General features: G+C 41.7%; 1 protein-coding gene across 1 annotated transcript in view; it reads left to right on the forward strand.

Annotated features, from left to right (window-relative positions):
* Nucleotides 1-24,430, forward strand: part of anks1b (ankyrin repeat and sterile alpha motif domain containing 1B) — an 809,329-nt gene that overhangs the window by 647,335 nt on the left and 137,564 nt on the right. The window contains exon 13 of the mRNA XM_078553447.1: nt 18,139-18,307. Within this exon, the coding sequence (XP_078409573.1) occupies nt 18,139-18,307 (169 nt within the window). The remainder of the gene's footprint in view (nt 1-18,138; nt 18,308-24,430) is intronic.

Consider the following 24,430-nt stretch of genomic DNA (forward strand, 5'->3'; position numbering starts at 1 on the left):
CGTCCCTAACTGCCCTTGAAGAGGGTGACAGTTACAAGTGAATGTTATTCTTCTAAAGGAGAAAAATAAGATTCTGGTGCTTGTGAAAATTCCTTGTTTGTTATTAAACAAAAAATGCTTCAAGCACAAAATACACTGATGCTCGTCACTGTGTGCAACAAGCTACCAGCATTGAGCAGAAAACACCATGGAGAATTTTTCTTTTAGGCTTACTGTTTCTAGTTTTTCCACTGAGAGTGATTACCTTTAATACGTTAAAAATAAGCTCTACTATAGCCACTTGGAGAAAGAATTGCATTTTTGTGACAGTATAGAAGACTGTAAGACTACAGGATCAGGTGTGTGGCACAAGAATAGTTTGTAGTGTTGAACACACTGGGCTACAGTGCTCATTTGGCTCTATAGTAGTCAGTAGTTATAAATTTTGTACCATAGCCAAACTTAGATAATTCTCAAGGCTTTTTAAAAATGGAGTTCATACAACTTAAATTCCCATTGTCTACTTACCTGAAAAAAACATCTGGGATTTGTGCCTTAAAAAATAATGTTTAGTAGCAGCACAAATAAAATATCTATAATATATTGAATGTCTTGCATATAATATGCACTTGTCAGAAATATAATACATTTTTTGTCACTCTTTCCCCACTTCTTCTGATTATTCCAGCATCCCTGTCAGGGAGAATACACCCTTGTAGCACTGTTCTTCCATATGTCTAGATGACACATGGTTGAGTACTTCCATTGCAATACCTTGCTGATCTTTTTTCTGTCATACAACCTGTAAAGGGGATTCCACACCAGCTGGAAAACAGTCAACCATCCCCCAGCCCCCGCCCCCATCTTTGATATTAAAAAGGCAACACGACCAATGGTTCAGTGCTTGAATGCTGCAAATGTTCTCGTCTGATTCAAGACATTCAAACTCCTAGTAATACTTCCACCCATTTGTTAGTTTCCACATTCTATGCTATTCCCTGATATTTGGCATTTGCAGTAAAATTTGCTTAGACAATTTCTCTTGTGAACAAGAGCTGTATTGATAAATGCTGTTTGAGTCCTTTGTTGTATGAGAGGACTCGAACAGCATTTAATCAATACAGCATAAATGTTGCAAATATGTACAGCGACAAGAGAAATCGTCGAAGCAAAATTTACTGCATATGCCAAATATGCATGGTGCAATGGAGCCCTCAAACAATAAGTTGAATCTCAAACCTCAGTTAGTTCTTATCTCAGTTGTGCTGCTCTGGGAAGTAAAAACCATTTGTGCCTCCATTGGGAGGATGAAGAATTAAACAGGGAGTAATCAGTAAACCACCCTCAAGTGTTGCTTTGTATATGATACAGAGCAGTGCTCCAACCATGACTTGCATTCTGTTGGGAAGCAGCTTCTCACATGCAACAGCCTGGTGAAACTAGGAAACAAAAGATGAAGGTAAAACTATTAAGTAAATGCTCACCATCTTCTCCCCCTCCCAAAAATTGCAATTCTTTCAATGTGTAAAAAAAAAAATTTCTCCAGTGTTATTGGAAACCCCCCTGCCCTGATGCAATGTGCTCATCTCAATAAAGTCCTGGTTTGAATCTCATCTGACCAGTTGTCTTACCAACAGTTTTAATGGTCTTAAATCAAAATTAATCTAAGTTCACAGAACAAAACCATTTTCAGGTTTAGCATGAATTAGGATTAAAATGGTAATATAGAGAGTACCAGTAAAATATGAGGAATGATAAAGAGAACTCTGCCATCAGTAAGGTGCGTGTTATTGACATTGAAATCAAATTGAAATAGTTGTAGATGAAGTTCTGCACTACTTAAATATTCCTGAGCAAATACTTTGTTACTAGGATAATGGTCAGACATAATGTGGTAATAACAATATTTCATTTTCCAGAACTGTCAGCCTCTGCTTGACAAGCTTTCATGATCCAAAGGTGACAACATTTTGTTTTGGAAGAGTTGAATGTATGAAGTCTGCAAACTATCACATAAGTAGTACATTAAATTTAACCATCAGTATTCTTAAAGGAAGAAACTTTGTGTGAAATTAGTTTTTTATGCAGCCTTTTCACTAAAAGAAATATATAGTTGGTTATATTGTCAGTATAGCTCCACTTTGAATAATTTGATCTGTGCTATTATTTCACAGTACTTTATGATCTATTGTGAATTCTGCAGATGTGAAATGGTGCCATTATACCTATGCACATATGTGGGTGCTTCTTGAAGTAGCTGTTTTGGGCATGATTCTTTTCATTTTTAAAAATTCTGGATCTTTTAGAGCTGGTAATTTTATTGCTTTGAATGACATGCTTTTGATATGGGGATTTAGATGGGCGCTGTTGAGTCACTCATTTTCATTAGGTGCTCAATAACTGTTGTATATGACAGTAGCTTACAATTAAACAGCATTTCCCATATGTAGGAAGATGTCCAATGTACCATAAGAATGAAAGGAATACAATGAACACTGAAAACGGGAAAAGGGAAAGGAATGAAAAGTTTGGGATGTGCAAGAAGGATTGAAGAGGAGTTATTTTAAAACAAGGAAGGAGGAAGCAAGACAGAGGGGACTGGATAAAGACAGGAACTTAGTGGGTTAATGAATTGCCACCAATGGTGGAGTAGATTTAAGTAGGAATCTAGTGCCAGAGGAATGGAGGGGTTCATGCATGGTCATAAGGGAGGAAAAGATCATTCAGATAGAGTGGGACAAAGCCATGAAAAGATCTGAAAACAAGGAAGATAATTTTGAACTCAACACACTGAGACACGGGGCACCAATGGATCTTGAAGTAGACATGGATTATAGAAGAATGCAGGCATGTACCATTAAGCTTGATGGGGGACATGTAGGTGTGGGATGATGTAAAATAGCAGGGCATTAGAGAAGTCAAGCCTTAAGGTGATAAAGGCATGGAAAAAAAGGAAGAGAATGGTAGGGTCAGAGGCAGGCAATATTGCAGGGTTGGAAGAGGATGGTTTGGTAATCTATGGACGTAAAGGACAAAACTAAACTTAAGTCTGGACAGAAGACCAAGATCTCTGGCAGCGATGGAGCTTGATGGAATTGAGGTCAGAGGCATAAGAGATGGCAGTGGGTACTTTTGGTTAATATCGCTAAAGGGTGAAGAGGGGGGGTACGAGAATGTGTCGCTGAGCTACACCAGAGCAAAGAAAAGTGATTGGCAGCAATCTCACACCTGTGTTGAGTCACTACAAAGCAGAGGGAGGGAGCAAGCTATGAAGTAGGACTGTAGAGGAGGAAGGAGTGGTTAGTGGTGTCAAAGGTAGCAGAAAGATCAAACAGGATTGTTAGACAAGAAAAAAATAAAACATACACATGTCTCTCTAATATGCTTTTATTTCATTAAACCAATACCTTGTGTTTACCTGCATCCTAGGGTTTTAAAAGAGGGAAACACAGAGATAGTGGATGGATTGGTTTTGATCTTCCAGAATTTCAGATTCTAGAAAAGTTCCCAAGAATTGGAAGATAGCAAACATAATCCTGCTTTTTAAGAAAGGAGGAAGAGAGAAAACAGAAAACTTTAGGCCAATTAGCCTTACATCAGTAGTAGGCAAAATGCTAGAATCTATTATTAGTGGTAGAAGAGCTCTTAGAAAATCATAATATCATTAAACAGAGTCAGCATGGTTTTATGAAAGGGAAATCTTGTTTGACAAATCTTAAGAGTTTTTTGAGGATGTGGTGAGCAGGATGGATAAGAGGGTAGATGTGGTATATTTGGATTTTCAAAAAGTGTTTGACAGGTGCCACACGAGGTTATTACACAAAATTAGGACTCATGGAATTAGGAGTACTAAATATATTAGCATGAAATAAAGACTGATTAATAGACAAAAACAGATAGTAGGAGAATTTCAGGTTGGCAGGCTCTAACTAATGTGGTACCACATGGATCAATGCTTAGGCCTCAATTATTTACAATATATATTATTGACTTAGTTGAGAGGACTGAGTGAAATATATCCATTGCGTAGAGGGAGTGCAATGAAGGTTCACTGGATTGGTTCCTGGAATGCGAGGATTGTTCTCTGAAGAGAGACTGAGTACAGTAGGCCAATATTCCTGGTAATTTAGAAGAATGAGACGCGATATAATTGAAATTAAAGTTTCTAAAACCCTTAAGTGTTTGACAGGGTAGATGCTGAACAAATGTTTTTCCCTGACTGGGGCATCTAGATATGTTTTTCGATACCAAGGGAATTTGGAAGAGGGGGATAGTGCAGCAAGGTAGAGTTGAGGCAGAAGATCAACTATGACCATGTTGATTGGCAGAGCAGGATTGAAGGACCAAATGGTCTAGTCCAGCTCCCATTTCCTATGTTCTTAAGACTCTTATGTTATTAGGACGTGTGATGTGATTGGGGAGACAGAAATCCTTTTCACTAAGATACTTGACCAGTTAATGACATACTTCCATATGGAAATATTTATTTTCTGTAATATGGACTGGATTTTACAGGGCGCTACAGTTCCCATTCCCTGGCTAAAAAGTCTAGTGTTGGGGGAGTGGTGGTGGTGGTGGTGCCTGTCTACGATCCTGACAGTTGCCGCACAACAATTTAACATCTCAAACAGCATTAATTGCTTTAAGGCAGAAGTCCCGCCTTAGAGTGCTGCCAGCCAATTGAATGGTCAGCAGCTCTGTAGTCCCAGCATGCCCCCCACCACTTTCTAACCCATATGCAATCCAGCCAATAATTCTTTTCCTTGAGGTCCATTGTTTGCAACATAAAACAGTAATGCCCTGTCACAGTGGTCAAATCATGATCACTTCCCCTCATTATTGTTCTTTTCTCTATCCTATTGCTGGTTCTACTGCTATTTTCCATTTACACACAGATCACACTTTTGTACACAGATCAAATGTAAAAACAATGAATACTTGGCATGTGCAGAAAAAAATTTTAGGTATATGGTATGATAACTTCTTTGCTTCATTACCACCTGCCGCCCCTTATCTATGTGTTTCTATTTACTTGTTTCCGTGTTTTCATTCTTTTACCATTCCCTTTCACTCTGACAGTGTGTGAATGTATCCAAGGAACTTTAACAATTACTGTAGAAGTTCAGCTACTTCAAGGTTAGAATGGAACAACAATAGTGCAAAATCCCATTAATTGGTAGAGTATGCCATTTCCTTCTTTTCAGGATTTGAATTAGAGTTTTGTAGATCTGAGAATGGATAGATTAAATTGTCTTTATAAATAACAAGTGAAGTTCAAATTTCACTGAATTTGGAAAGAGTCAGGCATTTAAACAATATATGTGTTTAAAGCTCAGTGCTTTACCTCTACTAGTTTGTGTCCCTATTTGTGTATACACGCATCAATCACATCACTCATAAAATGCAGTCAAAATCAATTCTTAATCTTGGAAAATATTTGCTTGGCTCATTTATGTTATCTTTAAATATGTAACTTGCCATTTGGAAAAAAAGAATCATGTTCTATAAAACTTTCTCTATGATGTTAGACATTCGACTGAGTAGACTCCAGCCTTAATCTGACAGCACAGTACCTATACCAAATGATGTCACAAACTGTGTCCGAAAATGGTTTTGGAATATGCAAATCCAAGTAAATCCCATTGAAAATGCCTGGAAACAAAATTTAACAATGTTAACTGAAATAAGTGACCCCATTTGTATAATATATAAATAGAAGATGCAAAGAAGGTTGGATAGTTAATACAAAATAACCCAATCGCATTGTTGCCAACATAACTTATTCATTTGTATAGCACTAATATAGCTTGGTGGATCATTGTGTATAAACTACCACCCCACAAAATCTACCGATTGTCATTTACTTCCATTGATTCATCACATGTGTAATAACATGTCAAATTTAAAGAGGCATTCTTAAAGGCATTGTTTGCTTAGCAACAGGTGATGGCTTATGGAGGACTATCAATTAGTGACAGATCTCTCTGGTTTGGCGCTAGTTCAACTAGTTAAATTTAATGGCTATATGTTCACACCATAAAGTTATCCATTGTTTCGTAATCCCTGTTGGAAATTACAGGCGGTTTACAGCAAGAGCTATAATTACAACGTGCATGTCTCTCAATTCTTTGGATGTTCTGCACAGCCATAATGAAAAGCCAAAGAGAATGTATAGTGTTAATTATTTTCTTCAATGCTTCCTTTTGAATGAAACAATTTTGCAAAAACATCTTTGAGGCTTCAAGTCTTTTGTGAATTGTTAAATGTTATATAATAGTCCAGCCAAAAGGAATTGTGCTTCAGTACTACTTCAGCTGGGTTCAAGGATTTTTTGCCTCCCCCTCTGATATATTCTCTGTTATTTGCTTTGACGGTTAATTACAAGCAGTACAATTCAGACATTTACGGTGAGCATGTCAGTTAGTTCTGTTGCTACCACCATGTTTCAATATTGCAGCAACATTTATGTATCAGCAAGGATTAAGCTTTATAAAAACTGAGAAATTGAAGGTGAATCATTGGCTTAATAATTTAATGAGCCCAGAGTGAATGAATTGTTTCAATTACTGAATCTCCATGCAGCTCTGCAACAAAAGAAATCATGTCCAAACCAACAGAATAATATAACAAAAGAAGTGGTTGCAATAATGGTGGTGGTCGCCTCCTCGTTATTCGAGTGCGTCCAAGCTCTAAGTGACTTCACCATTTTCTGTGGGTCCTCTCTTGACTGAAGATCCACAGAATGGACAGTTTATGTTGTCACTGTTGGTGCATGGGGGATCTTCTGCAGCTGCATCACCTCTGGCCATGTTGGATGTTCTGAGTTTGGCATCCTCAAAGCGTACTGAACCAAACCTCTGCTTGCTTTCACGTGGGCCGGTCGGCTGCAGTGTTTTCCCAGGAGAGGTGATCTGCAATACAGAAGTTTGTAACGCTCTTTTTTTAGGGTGTCCTTATATCGTTTGTGCTGTTAATGTCATTTACCCTGAGACATTTTCCATAGAAGATCCGCTTGGGGATTCTCTCGTCATCCAGGAGAAATGGCCTGACCTAAGTTGAATTTTCTGGAGGGTGGTTCTCCATGTTGTTGAGCCCAGGTTAAAATAATACAAGGTGCTTATAAAATATTACACAAACTTGAATTAGCTGAGGTAAAAGTGCAAAATATAGTATTGCACCATATGAAAGAGTGAGGGCTTGCCCCAGTACTCAAAAAACACCCTGAGAGTGAGATGTCTTGTTCAAGCAAGTGAGCTTTATTACAAGCATGCAGGGAGAAGCCCCTTTGTACAGTGCGTACAATGCATGAGCAGTCAATTTATACAAAAAGTTCACTTGACCAGCTGCTTCATCTTTAATTAGGTCTCTCTACCTCATTCCCTGGTCTCATCTTTTCTTAATCACATTCTCATGTGTCTCTCTGTCTCTTCCCTCCACCAATCTCATATCCTCCTGATTAGATCCTTCATATGACTCTCTGTCTCACAGACAAGCTTTTCTCAAGTTTTAGCAGCTTAGGTTTTACGCCAAGTATCCCATGATCCCCATTTGTCAGTCTCCCCTTACAGTCCACCCTTTTGGCCCTTGGCCAGCATCTGGCCCAAAGTAGCCATATTCTAAAGTCCTCCATCTATCATTGTCCCAGGGGCTCTCTGGGTCCCATAAACTTCAGATTCTACTAAAGCCTCATGCCTATGATGACTTTGTATTGGCTCTATTAGCCTCTGCTAGGTCTGGACAATTGATAGCAAGTAAAGCAATATAAACCAAGCTAGCCCTGTATGATTTTGGTGTCTCAAACTGGCTCTCATCTGGCTCCCTCATTCCTCAGTGGCACTGCTTCGGCCTTCCTTACAGCTTTAGCTAAGTACTCCTCCTTCCTCCTCCAAAATCTGTGTGAGGCAAATCATGTACATCATTACTAAGGACTGCACAACCACCAGGACGTGGGAGATAATTCTGATCCAGGGGTGGATTTGTACATTAAGCCCCATTTCCAGATATCCTGCCACCAAGTTGTAACTTGGATTTCCCTCAGCCTGATCCTTAATGTGCTCCACCTCCTGACGGAAAGTGTAATAGGTCTTATGGGCCTTGTCTAACTCTACCTTGATGTCATCCAAATGTTCCAGTAGTGGGGTTATGGAATAGGTGAACTGGTTCATGTACTGCTCAAGCTTATCTCGAATGTCTACCTTGGCGTTACACTGACGGGAAGCAGTCAATCTTATGTCCACCAGCTCAATCCACCCCACATATGATGGCAACTATGGTCTAAAGCACATGGTTTGATTTTCCAACTGGCACCGGTATGCCCGTGCCAGGAAGAGGTCTGGGACCTCAGCACCGGCCTTTACCCATGTAGACTATCCGGCTTGTTTCGATGTTGGCTGGCATTGCCTCCATGGTGCATTTGGCTGTGGTATTAAATCTGCATTTCGCCTCCCCTGTCTCACAGATCGGATGAAGGCACACTATTGTGGAGCCACCAATGCTACACGCTCACAGCTTTGTTCCTAACATATCTTTACCGCATATGGGAGTGTACTGTGGCACCTAACCTGTGGTTACCCTTCCCTAATGGCCCCAATGTTTTCTATCCTATAGATGTCTCTAGATGGGGTGGAATCAGTGAGCATTGGTATAGCTAGTACCATTCCCAGTAACATTCCTTCTAATACTGACTGTATTGTAAAAGTTCAATACACACACATTAATCCCCAGAGTTGGCAACCAGTTGTGTTGGACCTTACTTTCCCTGTGAGGTTGGTAATCTGTTCATTTAAGTCCAAGCTCCGCTTCCGTCGCCTATTCTTAAATTTACTGGGGGCCCCTTGGCCTCCCAATTTGGTACCCTATCCCCATCAAATTGTGTCAATTGTTTCATTAATTTGCCTAAGAGGGCAGTGTATAACGCTGTGGTCTTTTTTGAGCACCAGAATGGTAATGCTACATCTGTAATGTTCAACACTATGGGTACCAACTCATGGTGTACACTATCATTTAGGGTCTTCCATCATCAGCACAAGTCCATTCTCAGGTCCCTCTGTCTGGACTGGGCAGGGGATCTCTCCCAGAGTAGTAGTGATGGGCAGACTTGTTGGAGGGTCCAGTTGTGGTAGGACGAGTAGAAGCACTCAGTTGTTGTTACCTCACTCATCCTGGCATTGGAACCTGAGGGCTTCAGAGGTTGCCCTCCCCTCTAGATCCTCCGTCCAGCCTACTAGTTGGACACACATAGTTACGTTCTCTCACTCACAATGGCTGATCCTATCATGATTCCAGTGCCATATACGCCACACGGTCGTGCCACCTTCCACGGCTGGGAATTGCTATCCGTAGGGACATTCGGTGCATGCATAGTTAGTCACAGTCCCTGCAATCACTTATTGTACAGTCACTTCATCTCTGCTTCCGATCTGCTTGAAAGAGATTTCCTCGTAGGTGCCTATAACATCAACCCTGCCATGCATCGAATTTGTAAAATATGCCAAGCACTTTCCTTCAGCGAAGGCCAAATAGTACAACATCAGCAAAGCTCATTGGCCCATCCTGTGATGTAATCTGGAAAATAGAAAATAACGGGTATCCGGTCATCACCAGGTGCCCCGTTATTTAATTGTACTCTTACCCTCTATATGGTTGCTTTATGGTTAATAATTAGCCCTTTTTCACCTTTATCTTTCTTTTGTCCAATCCACCATGCCTTCTGAACCATTTCCTATGTTTATCCAGAACAAATTTTGCGATGGACCCCTCCAGGCCCCAATCCAATTCTTCCTGATTGTCTGGTATGTTGGCCATGTTTACTTTCGGGTCCCCTGCACTCAGTTTGTTGAGTGCGCCATTAGACTATACTTAGCAGTACATCATGCACCCTTTAATTAATTTTTACTTTGTTCAGTATGTCGAACACTTCTAACTCTCACTGTTCGCCTCTGTCTGAGCTCCCTGTTCAGGTTCTTAGATTCTCACACGTACCTAACTGTCCAGTTAGCCTGCCCAGGCATTTCAGAGATAATGATCTCCTGGCGAACTTCGGCTTTAACTGCTGCAACTTCCTTTGGTAGTCCTGCTGCCTCTACAAGGTTCCTAATTATCTTTTTGTGTTGTATGTGACCTCCCTCTGAGGTAATATATAACCTCAGAAAATGCTTGAAAAACCCAGCAGGTCTGACAGCATCTGTGGAGGGAGAAACAAAGTTAACATTTCGAGTCCGTATGATCCTTCTTCAGAGCTAAAGAGAAGTAGAAATGTGATGGAATTTATACTGTTGGGGTGGTGGGGTGGTGGGGGTTGAGCAGGATAGAAGGCCAGTGATAGGTGAGGGCTGAGGAGAGATTGACAAAGGTTCCATGGACAAAAAGACGAAGGGAGTGTTAATGGTAGTGGTAAGGCTAGAGAAGGTGCTGATAGTGGCATTAAGGTAAGAAAGCAGAATGTGTGAATAACAGAACAAGGGCCAGCGCTCTGTAAAAGAACAACATGGAACAAGTAACAGATGGCCCTGATAGGGGGAGGGGTGGTGGTTGGGGAATAAAGGATAGAAAAAAGGATAAAAAAGGGATAAAACAACGAATAAATAAATAAAAACAAAAAAAAATAAAAATAAGTGGATAAAAAATAAAAATAAATTTAAAAGAAGGGATTAAAAAAGAGGTGAAGATAGAGGAGAGAGTTCATGGTCTGAAGTTATTGAACTCAATGTTAAGTCCAGAAGGCTGTAAAGTGTCTAACCAGAAGATGAGGTGCTATTCCTCCAGTTGGCGCTGGGCTTCACTGGAACATTGCAGCAGGCCAAGGACAGACATGTGGGCATGAGAGCAGGATGGTGTGTTGAAATGGCAAACGACAGGAAGGTCTGTGTTATGCTTGCAGACAGACCAAAGGTGTTCCGCAAAGCGGTCACCCAGTCTGCATTTGGTATACCCAATGTAAAGGAGACCGCATTGGGAGCAGTAGACCAAATTGATGGAGGTGCAAGTGAAGTGCTGCATCAACTGAAAAGAGTGTTTGGGCCCTTGGACGGTGAGGAGAGAGGAGGTGAAGGGGCAGATGTTGCACCTTCTGCGATTGTATGGGAAGGTGCCGTGGGAGGGGGATGAGGTGTTGGGGGTGTTGGAGGAATGGACCTGGGTATCCCAGAGACAGTCACTATGGAATGCTGGCTGGGGGGTGAGGGGAAGATGTGTTTGGTGGTGGCATCATGCTGGAGTTGGCAGAAATGGCAGAGGATCTTTTGAATGCAGAGGCTGGTGGAGTGAAAAGTGAGAACAAGGGGGACCCTTTCATGATTCTGGGAGGGAGGGGAAGGTATGAGGGCAGAGGTGCAGGAGATGGTTGAGGGCCCTGTCAACCACAGTGGGTGGGAAACCTCACTTAAGGAAGAAGGAAGACATGTCAGAAGCGCCATTTTGGAAAGTGGCATAATTGGAACAGATGCAATGGAGGCAAAGGAACTGAGAGAATGGGATGGAGTCCTTACAGGAAGCAGGGTGTGAGGAGCTGTAGTCGAGGTAGCTTTGGGAGTCGGTGGGCTTGTAATGACTATTGGTGGACAGTCTATCACCAGAAACAGAGACAGAGAGGTCAAGGAAGGGAAGGGAAGTGTTGGAGATGGACCATGTGAAGGTGAAAGAGGGGTGGAAATTGGAAGCAAAATTGATAAATTTTTCCAGGTCCAGACGAGAGCATGAAGCAGCATTGAAACAGTCATTGATGTACCGAAAAAAGAGTTGTGGGAGGGGGCCTGAGTAGGACTAGAACAAGGAATGTTCCACATACCCCAGGCATAACTGGGGCCCATGCAGATATCCATAGTCACACCAGTTATTTGGACGAAGTGAGACAAATTTAAGGAGAAATTGTTCAGTGAGAGAACAAGTTCAGCCAACGAAGGGGAATGGTGGTGCATGGGGATTGTTCGGGCCTCTGTTCAAGGAAGAAGCGGAGAGCCCTCAGACCATCCTGGTGGGGAATGGAGGTGTAGAGGGATTTCACATCCATAGTGAAGAGGAGGCGGTTAGTGCCAGGGAACTGGAAACTGTTGATATGACGTAGGGCATCAGAGTTATCGCGCATGTAGGTGGGAGGAGACTGGACAAGGGGAGAGAGAATGGAGTCAAAATAGGAAGAAATAAGTTCCGTGGGGCAGGAGCACGCTGACATGATCAGTCTACCAGGGCAGTCCTATTTGTGGATTTTGGGAAGGAGATAGAAGCGGGCTGTCCAGGGTTGAGAGACTATAAGGTTAGAAGCTGTGGAGAGAAGCTCTCCAGAGGGGGAGAGGTCAGTGACAGCCCTGGAAACAATGGCTTGATGTTCAGTGGTGGGGTCATGGTCCAGGGGGCCGTAGGAAGAAGCGTCTGAGAGCTGGCGCTCAGCTTCTGCGAGGTAGCGGTCAGTACGCCAGACGACAACAGCACCACCCTTGTTGGCAGGTTTGATAAAGTCAGGGTTGGACCTAAGAGAATGGATGCAGCAAGTTCAGAAGGAGACAGGTTAGAGTGGGTGAGAGGAGCAGAGAAATTGAGATGGCCAATGTCATGCTAACAGTTCTCAATGAAAAGATCAAGAGCAGGTAAGAGATCAGAAGGAGGGAGAATATTGGAGGCGGGTGAAAGAATCTGTTGAATGGGGGGAGGGGACTCCTTTCCAAAGAAAGGAGCACGGAGATGAAGGCAGCGCTGTGCAACTATCAGCACCTTCTTTAGCCCTTACCACTACTATTAACAGTCCTTTTGTCTTTTTGTCCGTGACATCTTTGTCAATCTCTCCTCAGCCCCCACCTATCGCTGGCCTTCTATCCAGCTTCACCTGCTCCACCCCTCCTTGAACAGTATAAATTTCATCTCATTTCTACTTCTCTTTAGGTCTGAAGGAGGGTCATACGGGCTCAAAACATTAACTCTGTTTCTCTCTCTACAGATGCTGTCAGACCTGCTGAGTTTTTCCAGCATTTTCTGTTTTTATCTCCGATTTCCAGCATCTGCAATATTTTGCTTTTATAATATATAGTCTCGCTTGCTTCAGGCGATCATGTAATCATGTGCTACTCCAAATACATTTACTACTATCCGTGTATATGTTGATTCACTTTCCTTCCCCTCTAGGGGTTTGGCAATTGCTATAAATTAGAGTCATAGAGGTCTAAAGCACAGAAGAAGGCCCTTCAGCCCATCGAGTCTGTGCCGGTCAGACAAATGCCTAACTATTCTAATCCCAATTTCCAGCAGTAGGCCCATAGCCTTGTATGCCATGGCATCGCAAGTGCACATCCAAATACTTCTTAAATGTTGAGGGTTTCTGCCTCTACCACCCTTTCAGGCAGTGAATTCCAGATTCCCTCTGGGTGAAACGATTCTTCCTCACATCCCCTCTAAACCTCCTGCCCATTACCTTAAATCTATGCCCCTGGTTATTGATCCCTCCACCAAGGGGAAAAGTTCCTTCCTGTCTACCCTATCTATGCACCTCAAAATTTTATACACCTCAATCATGTGCCCCCTCAATCTCCTCTGCTCCAGGGAAAATAACCCGTCTATCCAATCTCTGCTCATGACTAAAACTCTCCAGCCCAGGCAATATCCTGGTAAATCTCCTCTGCACTCTCTCTAGGGCAATCACATCCTTCCTGTAATGCGGATTCCAGAACTGCACGCAATACTCTAGCTATGGCCTAATCAGCGTTTTATATTGTTCCAGCATAACCTCCCTGTTCTTATATTCAATGCCTCGGCTAATAAAGGCAAGTATCCCATATGCCTTCTTAACCACCTTAACCACCTGTCCCTCTACCTTAAGGAACCGGTGGACATGCACACTAAGGTCCCTCTGATCCTCAGTACTTCCCTGGGTCCTACCATTCATCGTGTATTCCCATGCCTTGTTTGTCCTATCCAAATGCATCGCCTCACACTTATCCGGATTAAATTCCATTTGTCACTGATCAGCCAATCTGACCAGACCGCCTGTATCCTCCTCACTATTTACCACCCCACCAATTTTCGTATTATCTGCGAACTTACTGATCAGCCCTCCTACGTTCAAGTCTAACTCGTTTATATATGCCCCAAACAGCAAGAGACCCAACACCGATCCTTGTGGAACCACACTGGACACACGCATCCAGTCAAAAAATTACCCCTCGACCATTACCCTCTGCTTCCTGCGACTCATCCAATTCTGGATCCAATTTGCCAAATTGGACCCCATGGGCTCTTACCTTCGTTACCAGTCTCCCATGTGAGACCTTATCAAAAGCCTTGCTGAAGTCCAAGTAGACTACGTCAAATGCATTGCCCTCATCTACACACCTGGTCACCTCTTCATAAAATTCAATCAAATTGGCCAGACATGATCTCCCCTTAACAAAACCATGCTGACTATCCTTGATTAATCCCTGCCTCTCCAAGTGTAGATTAATTCTGTCCCTCAGAATTGCTTCCAATAGTTTCCCCACCACTGAGGTTAGACTGACTGGCCTGTAGATCCCTGGTTTATCCCTTCCTCCCTTCTTGAATAACAGTACCACATTGGCTGTCCTCCAATCCTCTGGCACCTCTCCTGTGGCCGGAGAGGTATTGAAAATTATTGCCAGTGCCCCTGCTATCTCCTCCCTTGCCTCACTCAACAGCCTGGGACACATTTCATCTGGGCCTGGAGATTTATCTACTTTTAAGCCGCCAGACCACTTAGAACCTCCCTTTCTATATTAATTTCTTTAATTATATCACAGTCCTTCTGCCTAATTTCCATACTCACGTTGTCCCTCTCACTTGAGGAACACCGACACAAAGTATTCATTTAGAATCCTACCTACGTCTTCCGGCTCCACACACAAATTACCACTATGGTCCTTAATGGGCCCTACTCTTTCCCTAATTATCCTCTTACTCTTAATGTACTTGTAAAATAACTTTGGATTTTCCTTTATTTTGCCGGCCAATGTTTTTTCATGCCCCCTTTTTGCTCTCCTAATTTTCTTTTTAAGTTCCCCCCTACACATTCTATGCTCCTCTAGGGCTTCCGCTGTTTTGAGCCCCCGGTATCTGCCATAAGCCTCCCTTCTCTTTATCCAATCCTGTATATCCCTCGACATCCAGGGTTCCCTGAATGTGTTGGTCGCACCCTTTGTCTTTACTGGAATATGTCGGACCTGTACTCTCCCTATTTCCTTCTTGAATGAGTCCCAGTGCTCTGACGCAGATTTACCTAAAAGTAGCTGCTCCCATTCCACTCTGGCCAAATCATATCTGATCTTATTAAAATTGGCCTTCCTCCAATTTAGAACTCTGATTTCTGGCCCATCCTTGTCCTTTTCCATAACAACCTTGAATCTAATGGAGTTATGATCACTATCTGCAAAATGCTCCCTCACTGATACCTCTACCACTTGCCTGGCTTCATTCCCTAAAATTAAGTCCAGGACTGCCCCCTCTCTTGTAGGACCTTCTACGTACTGGCTTAAAAAGCTCTCCTGGATGCATTTTAAGAATTCCACTCCCTCTAAACTTATCACACCATGATTAACCCAGTTAATGTTGTGGAAGTTGAAATCCCCCACTATTACTACCCTATTATTTTTACACTTCTCTGAAATTTGCCTACATATCTGCTCTAATGAAGTTATGATCACTATCTGCAAAATGCTTCCCCACTGATACTTCTACCACTTTCCCAGCTTCATTCCCTGAAATTAAGTTAAATTCTGCGACCTGACTTAAACTAATTTTTAAAATCATTTTGTGGGACCAAACAATGTGCAGGGTAATCAGCTTGTTTCAAGTGCACATTGTTTGGCCACCCACAGCAGTCATTTCATATCATCATCTGTGGGTCTCAGGGGTCCCTGGACTACTTTGTTCCCGGGGAGCTGACCACATTTGAATTGCTTCTTCTTGAACTTTGGTATGAAAGTTTAGAACTTAAAAATGACTAGAGCTTCATCCACAGTTGTGCCAATGTGTTTTAGCTTTGGAGTCACACTGATCGTCACTCTTACCCAGCAACTTGAATCTTTAAATCTAGTTCATTTCCCTCAGCCCTGTAGCTTGCAGGATTTTAGATTACTTATCAAGCCTCTCTCCAAACTTCTTAGTTTCTTTTTTGCTTTTGAATTTAGATCTCCTAAAATGTTTGTTTCTAAGTTCCAATTAGCAACATCCGAAATTAAAATAAATTCCCCCTGGTCTTTTGAGAACTGTGGCAGGAACCAAAATCCTTAAACTTTGCACCAAGCTTTTAACCCAAGACTCAGAATTAATTATAATTACTCCAAACATTTCAAATAAAACTCCTTTCCCCTTTAATCCAAATCATGAAGTCACAAATTCCAACTCGCAAACATCATGCATACAAAAAAATACACACACACACAAAGAGTAGCACGTGCGTTTAAAGGAAGGGAAACAGAAATATATCAATTATGTCAATGACCCTAATTCTTCTTTCTTCAACTGTCTTTCAACAACTGTAATTAGAAACTGTAGAGAAAAGATAAATTGTTGCAAAACAAACTCCGAGGTTATGAGGCAGCCTTTCTCAGTCATCCTAATCACTCAAATTCTCATTTTTATCATGACTTCTCTAGTTTCTCCTTTATCTTATACTCAGTTGATACAACTTCGCTCAAAGACGCTTCACACACATTCACATTTACCAGTCAACAAGTTCCAAACACAAAAAGAGACCAAACACCAACATAGACTTACACACTCTCAAGTTTTCCTTCTTTTGGCCTTTCAACAACATTCTGACTACTTTGAGCAATTTTTTTCTTTTGTCAACCAAGAATTTAGTTATCGACACCTTGGGGCTCCAACTAAAAGTATCGTCTTCTGACATGTCTCTATGTTTCCACTAATCACTGTGTCCAGTTTCTTACTCCTAAATTTATGGCCATTCTTTGCCTCTGGCCCCTGCCATACGGTGATTCTGATCTCTGTCACGCAATGGCTTGGATCTAACCCGCAGTGATTCTGGCCTACCTGTTGTGCGATGGTCCTGATCTACCCTGGCGGCTCTCAGCTCTGCACGCTACTCCTTTTTTTGCTTCACCTTGCCGCGATTCTGACCTGCCTGTTGCAAAACATCACTCTGCTTGTGACTCTCCACCCCAGCGCGTGCTTTGATCGCTCGGCACTCGAGCCTCCAGGTGTTGGTCCTTTGATAGCCACTTAAATTACCAGTTCCGTGACTGCGAGGTAGACCCTTCCTAACTATGAGTGTTAAAATAAAAGGTACTTACCCCTTCCTTGATCGCTTTCCTCACTGTTGCAGTCCCGATGTGGCGTATCGCATCCTCGTCATCATATGAAAGGGTGAGGGCTTGCCCTGGTACCCAAAACGCCTCGAGTCCAATGTGTTGTTCAGGCGAGTGATCTATATTATGAGTATGCAAGGAGAAGTCCCACTCTCATGATTAGTAGTTAGTTCTACAGTACAATGTTTAAGAAGTCAATTTATACAGTCACAAAAAGTTCACTTGACCAGCTGCTTATCTTTAATTAGATCTTTCCATTGTATTCCCCTGATCTCATCTTTCCTTAATCACATCGTCATTTGTCTCGCTGTCTCTTCCCCCGCCTTGATCTCATCTCCCCCTGATTACATCCTCCATTTGACTGTCTCACAGACAAGCTTCTCTCAAGTTTTAGCAGCTTAGGTTTTATACCAAGTATCCCATGATCCCCATTCGTCAGCCTCTCCTTACAGTGCAGTACCTTAGGAGAACTGACACATGAGCAACAGTTAGTCGAGACACAAGTTTATTATGTCTGTACTTGTTTAGTTCCTGATCTGGCAACATTAGCGTAGCCAAACTCTGAATAGAGGACATGCAGCTCTCCATGGGTGAGAGAGGAAACTAAATGGGCATTCTGCAGCAAGCCACTGTTGTGTTCTTGGAAGGCAATCAAGGTTAGAATTCAGATGGTACCTCACCTCACCTCCAGACTGCTGGGGACCTGCGCTAAATAATAAAGGCTGTGAGCTCTCATAGGAGGGTACATCCCTTCAAAAACATACAAAGCGTAATAGTTCTGCAAAGTATTGTTTGGAGTCTCTCACATGCAATTCAATTTCTCCACAGATTAATAAAAAAAAATGGAAAATGGTTGAAGACCTTGTGTGACAGTTTTAACTTTCTTTTGTTTCAGCCTAAGCAACGAACTTCACTGATTTCATCTCAGGAGGTATACAGGCCAAGTCATGTGTATGATCAGTCAGAGGTCAGTTCATCTGCAGGCTATGCCAGCGTTAACACCACACCTCCTATTAGCCCCGCCAACTACTCCATTGGATCGATGGAGGGCAGTGACTTAATAGGTAAGACAATGGTTAGGAAGGTGTAAAACATTATAGTTTTTGTGTTTTTTTGCTTTAAAGCTGCTAATCAACAATAACTGGCATTTACATAATGTATTCATTTCTACACATTTTATAGTTACTCACGGTTTTACTTTTTTGGCAAATTCAGAATTTACTATATATCCTTTTAAAATGATAAAGCGGTTGATAAATCGTAACTGCACGATAAGCACCTGTGCAACTTAAAAAGAACCAGTTTAAAATGCACTCTGGAGTCTGAAAGGGAACGTGTACTATCTAGTTTGTAGAAGTCGGGCAATTTCAACCAACTGGATTATCTAATCGGGTCTCACATGATGCTTTGTGCTATATGATCCAATGTCGCTGAGCCATCAATCAAGCAGTTACACAGCAGCTTAAATTTGATGTTTTAGGTGTCAACTATGGTTCAGTGGTAGCAATTTTGCCTCCTCAACAGAAGATTATGGCTTGTGCTCTGTTGCAGAGACTTGAGCACAAAATTTAGGCTGGCACTCCAGTGCTGCATTGTCCGATGTGCTATCTTTCAGATATGAGAATAAAGTCTGCCCCATAAATTAGATGTGGCACCATTCAAAGAAGAGCAGGGGAGTTCTCCCACTCTCCTAGTGATATTGTCCATTAACCAACACCATAACATCAACTGGCCATTTATATATATATGTATATATATATATATACTGACTACAGTAACTACACTTGAGAAAAGTACTTCATTGCAAGTGAAACGCTTTGGAATATCCTGAGGTTGTGGAAGAGGCTTTATACTGTGTTCTTTGTCTTTTTTGATTCCATTTTGCATACAATCAACAATGAAACAAATCTGTTGCCTAATATCAACTATAGAAAGTGAAGAAGGCGGAAACTTTATTTTAAGTCAAAAGGGAATTCTTATATTAAAGTGAGGCATGTTTGCAGTATTAAGATCCGAAACCTGCAAGACAGTTAAGCCAGGCATTTTCTCTCTAGTCCAACCCCCAGTGCAAGTGTGGCAGGGCGTACTTTCCATCTTTCTGAGCTAGTCATGCTAACACTGGCAAGTTTTGCTGGGACAGGGCCATGACTATTTATTCAGCAGGCTTCCAGTGTCACCAAATGAAAATGAACACCCCAAGGGGAAATAAACTCAACAGCACTAGCAGTTAAAATCCAGGCTTTCCATCTAACACCCCCTACACCCCACAACTAAACCAAGAATGTGACTCCTTTAGGTGTCAATTCTGCTTTCACAATTGGAATCACAAGGGATTTGAACAGAACCATGTAGACATTATGTGAGTACACAGGAGTAAAACATCCCATGATATACAATAAGGAGCATAATTCTTGGGTTGCAATTAATTTATCAGATTTGTCTATCTGTGTCCTTCAAGAATCTCTTTTACCATGAAATGAAATTGTAGCTAATAATATAATATGAAAAGAGCTGTTTGTATGTTGATTCACTCTTATTTGACTACATACTGATAGTGGTGTGATCATGTGTAATAACAACATATTTATATCGCACCTTTAACAAGATAGAGTGTCCCAAGGAATTTCACATGAGTGTTAAAAAACAAAGTTTGACACTGAGCCACATAGGGCAGGTAGCCAAAAGCTTGGTCATAAAAAGAAGTTTAAAGGAGTAACGAGAAGAAGTGGAAAGATTTCGGGAAGACATTCCAGAGCTTAGGGCCTAGGCGCTGAAGGCATGGACACCAATGGTGGAGTGTTTAACGTTGGGGATGCTCAAGAGGCCAGAATTAGATGAGAGTTGATATCTTGGAGGGCTATGTGAGAGAAGGCATCACAGAGATAGAGGAGAACAAGGCCATGGACAGATATAAAAGTAAGGATGAGAATTTTAAAATTTAGGGATTGATTGACTGGATTTAGGTCAGAGTAATGGGCGGAGGGGACCTGTGCGAACTAGGATGTGGATAGCAGCATCTTGGATGACCTGAAGTTTATGGAGGTAAAATGTGGGAGCATCCAACACTAGAGATAGCAAAGGCCTGGATGAGAGTTTCGGCAGCAGATGAGCTCAGATGGGGACAACATTATGAAGGTGAAAATAAGCATCTTGGTGATGGCACATGGGTATGTGGTTAAAAGCTCATCTCGGGGTCAAATGTGACACCAAGGTTGTGAAAAGTCTGGTTCAATCTCACACAGTTGGCAGGGAGAGGGATGGAGTCACTAGCTAAGGAATGGAGTTTGTGGAGGGGATTTAAGGCAATGGTTTTGATTATTCCAGTAGTTAATTGAAGGAAATTTCTGATTATCCAGTACTGGACATAGACAAGTAGCCTGATAACTTGGCAACAGTGGAGGATTTGAGAGAGATGGTGGTGAGGTAGAGTTGAGCATTGTCAGGGTACAAAAACTAACACACTATTTTTGGATGATGTCACCAAAGGCAATATGTAGCTGAGATATGGGAGAGGGTCAGGGATAGTTCTTTGGAGACACCAGAGGTAATGCAGAGGGAGGAAAAGCCTTTGCTATGATTAGATGGATAAGAATGGAACCAGGTGGGAGCAGTCCCAACCAGCTGGATAACAGTGGATGAGCATTGGAGGAAGATGGGTTTGGTCAACCATGTCAAAGGCTGCAGACAGGTCAAGAAGGATGAGGAAGGACAGTTTACCTTTGTCACTGTCATTTGTGACTTTGGTAGGAGCAGGCAGAAACCCGATTGGAGAGATTCAAACATGGAATTCCGGGAAAGATGCACATAAATTTGGGAGTCTATAGCATGTTCAAGGACTTTAGAGAGGAAAGTAATTTGCAAGGATGGGGAGATCGTGTTTTTTTTGAGGAGAAGGGTGATGACGTTAGATTTAAAGGAGAGAAGTACAGTATCAAAAGGGAGAGAACTGCTAACAATATCAGCTAACACAGTAACAGGAAGGAACATTGCATGGGCAACAGAATATTGGGAATAAGTTCAAGGAAGCAGGAGGTGATGGGATCTTATGGACAAGATGAGCTCAGAGAGAGCATGAGGGGAGATAGGAGAGACACTAGAGAAAGATGTGAGTTCAGAGCTAGGCAGGGGGAGCTTTAGAGGAAGCGTTGCCTGGGAGACTTGTGGACGGGAGGGAAGTGGCAGTGGCAGCTGATCTATTGGTCTCAGTCCTAGTGACAAAGAAGACCATGAGCTCCTTGCACTTATTGTTGGAGGTGAAGTTGGAGGAGACAGGGGAGAGAGGTGCCACCATGGAAAAGTGTGTTGATTTATATAAAAGAAAAATTCAAAATTAACAAACAGAGATAGCATTGGCATGGGAGATTTCCTCAAATAAAATATTGTTCAATAATTTTGCTTCTAATCTCTATGGCCAACGTGAGGATGTCCTTCACAGGTCAGCTTGTTCAGTTCCTTTTTATCAATAGCTCAATCTTCTATCATATTTACATAATGCCAAAGATTTTGAAGAATGCAGCAAACACAACACACAGAATTTTTAAAAATCGGCATCTAAATCTCTGCTTCATTAGATGAAATGTTTGAATTATTATGATGGACTGAGTTGACTTATGTGCTTGACTATTCAGTTACACAGCTGCCATTTAAGAGTGCTTCAGTAGGATCATAGGGTATAACTCAAAAGACAGCATGGCAATTGGTCACAACTGAAATGAACCAGGAAAACATGACTGGTTCAGGATAAATGTCATGTTGGCTCATGATGGTTAGGCCAAGATCAGGAAAATCTTTGGTTTCTGGGTGTCAACACACTATATGCTTACTGAGGGAGTGGAAGTTCTTACGGTTGACATAAGCCATTATATCGGCTGATGGTAATTAAATCTCCATGTGGGTATAGTCAACTGGCAAAATCAGTAATAACACACAATTCTGCTGAATGTCCAACTGCTTTTTATATACTTTGGGAGGCATGAGTGAATTAAATAACCCTTGAGACCATTCTGCTCATTACATCCTGAATAGAGGTTGACCTGGAATCCTGACTAATGCCATAACAATCACTTTCAATTGCTTGCAATAAGCCTGTGGCCACAATACAAGTTCTGACAGCTGGGCCATTTTGAGCCACAGGCAGAGCAGCTGGAACTATTGAGTACTCAAGGGATACCATATGATAAAGCTGCAATATGTCTTCCCAAATGAGCTAAAAGCTAAATTTACAACAACACTGCTTTTCTGATAGAAATCTTTGGCTGGCATACTCTTTCCCAGGAGTAAAACTCTCAAACTGTTCCTATGCGGATGAAAGAGTTACTCCCTTCCTCAGATGATGAATCAGTACTCCTCCATGTTGTACGCCACTTGGAAGAAACACTGATAATAGCAAGAACACAGAAAGTACTCTGGTTGGGGGACTTCAATGTCCATAACCAACAGTGCTTCAGTACCACAGCTAATGACCAAGCTGGCCAAGTCCTGAAGGACATATCTGCCAGACTGCACCTGCAATGGGTGATGAGGGAACCAACAAGAGGGAAAACCTGCTTGACCACATCCTTGAGAATCTACCTGTCAGTACAAAAGACAAGGCTGAAGGATTTGCAACTATCTTCAGTCAGAAGTGCCAAGTGAATTATCTATCTCAGCCTCCTCTTGAGATCCCCAGTGTCACTGATGCCAGTATTAAGCTGAGTTGATTCCCTCTACGTGATATCAAGAAATGCAGAAGATACTGGATACAGCAAAGACTATAGGCATTGACAATTAATCCTGACTGTAGTACTGAAGACCTGTGCTCCAGAAATAGCTGCACCCCTAGCCAAGCTGTTTCAGTACAGCTACAACACCAGCATCTACCCAGCAATGTGGAAAATTGTCCCAATATGTCCTGTTCATAAAAAGCAGGATAAATCCAATCCAGCCAATTACTGCCCCTTCAGTCTACTCAATTATAAGCAAAGTGATCAAAAGTGAAGCAGCACTACTCAACAGTAACCTGATCATCAATGCTTTGTTTGGGTTTTGCCAGGGTCACAGAAGGCAAATGAAGTGAAAGCAAGCATCAAATAGGATCAGAATGTGGATTAATGTTAAAAAGACAAAGTTAAGGGCACTCTATCTGCATGCATGCAGCATTTGCAACAAGGTAGATGATTTGAAGGCAGAAATAGAGGTAAATGTGTACAATTTAATTGCCTTTACGGAAATGTGGCTATAGGGAGACCAGACTGGGAACTGAATATTCAAGGATATTCATCATTTAGGAAGGATAGACAAAAAGGAAAAGGAGTTGGGGTAGCACCCTTAATAAGAAACAAGATCAGTACATTGGTGAGAGAGGATCTTAGATTGAAGGATCAAGATGTAGAAACAGTTTGGGTAGAGCTAAAAAACTGCAAGGGGCAGCAAACATTGGTGAGAGCTGTTTATAGGCCACCAAGCTGTTTTAATGTTGGGCACAGTATAAATCAGAAAATTAGTGCTGCATGTAACATGGGTAGTACAGAAATAATGGGCAACTTCAATTTATACATAGACTGAGTAAACTTAGCACTAATGCTGTGGAGGATGAATTCCTTGAGTGTGTACAAGAAGGGTTTCTGGGGCACTACATTGAAGAACCAACTAGGAATCAGGTGATTTTAGAATGAGTATTATGTAATGAGAAAAGGCTAATTAATAACCTTGCTGTAAAGGGGCCTTTAGGAAATAATGACCATAATATGACAGAATTTTAGATTAAGTTTGAAAATGATATAGTTCATTCTGAAACTAGAGTCTTAAATCTGAACAAAGAAAACTATGAAGGTATGAGGGGCAAGTTGGCTATGGTGGATTGGGAAAATAACTAAAAACATTGACAGTAGACAGGTAGTGGCTAGTATTTAAAGAAGTATGACATGGTCTACAACAAGTATACATTCCTCTAAGGCACAAAAACCCAACAGGAAAGGTGAATCAACCATGACTAACAAAAGAAGTTAAAGATTGCATTAGATCAATAAAGTGGCTTATAAAGTTGCTAGAAAAGATGGTAAGCCCAAGGATTGGCAGCAATTTAGAATCCAGCAAAGGAGGACCAAGAAACTGATAAAGAAAGGGAAAGGAGAACATGAATGCAAGCTACAGAGAAACGTAAAAGCTTCTGTAGGTACTGTATGTGAAAAGGAAAAGATTAGCAAGGA

This window comes from Cetorhinus maximus, chromosome 12 (assembly GCF_964194155.1).
Source record: "Cetorhinus maximus chromosome 12, sCetMax3.hap1.1, whole genome shotgun sequence".
Taxonomy (NCBI): Eukaryota; Metazoa; Chordata; class Chondrichthyes; order Lamniformes; family Cetorhinidae; genus Cetorhinus; species Cetorhinus maximus.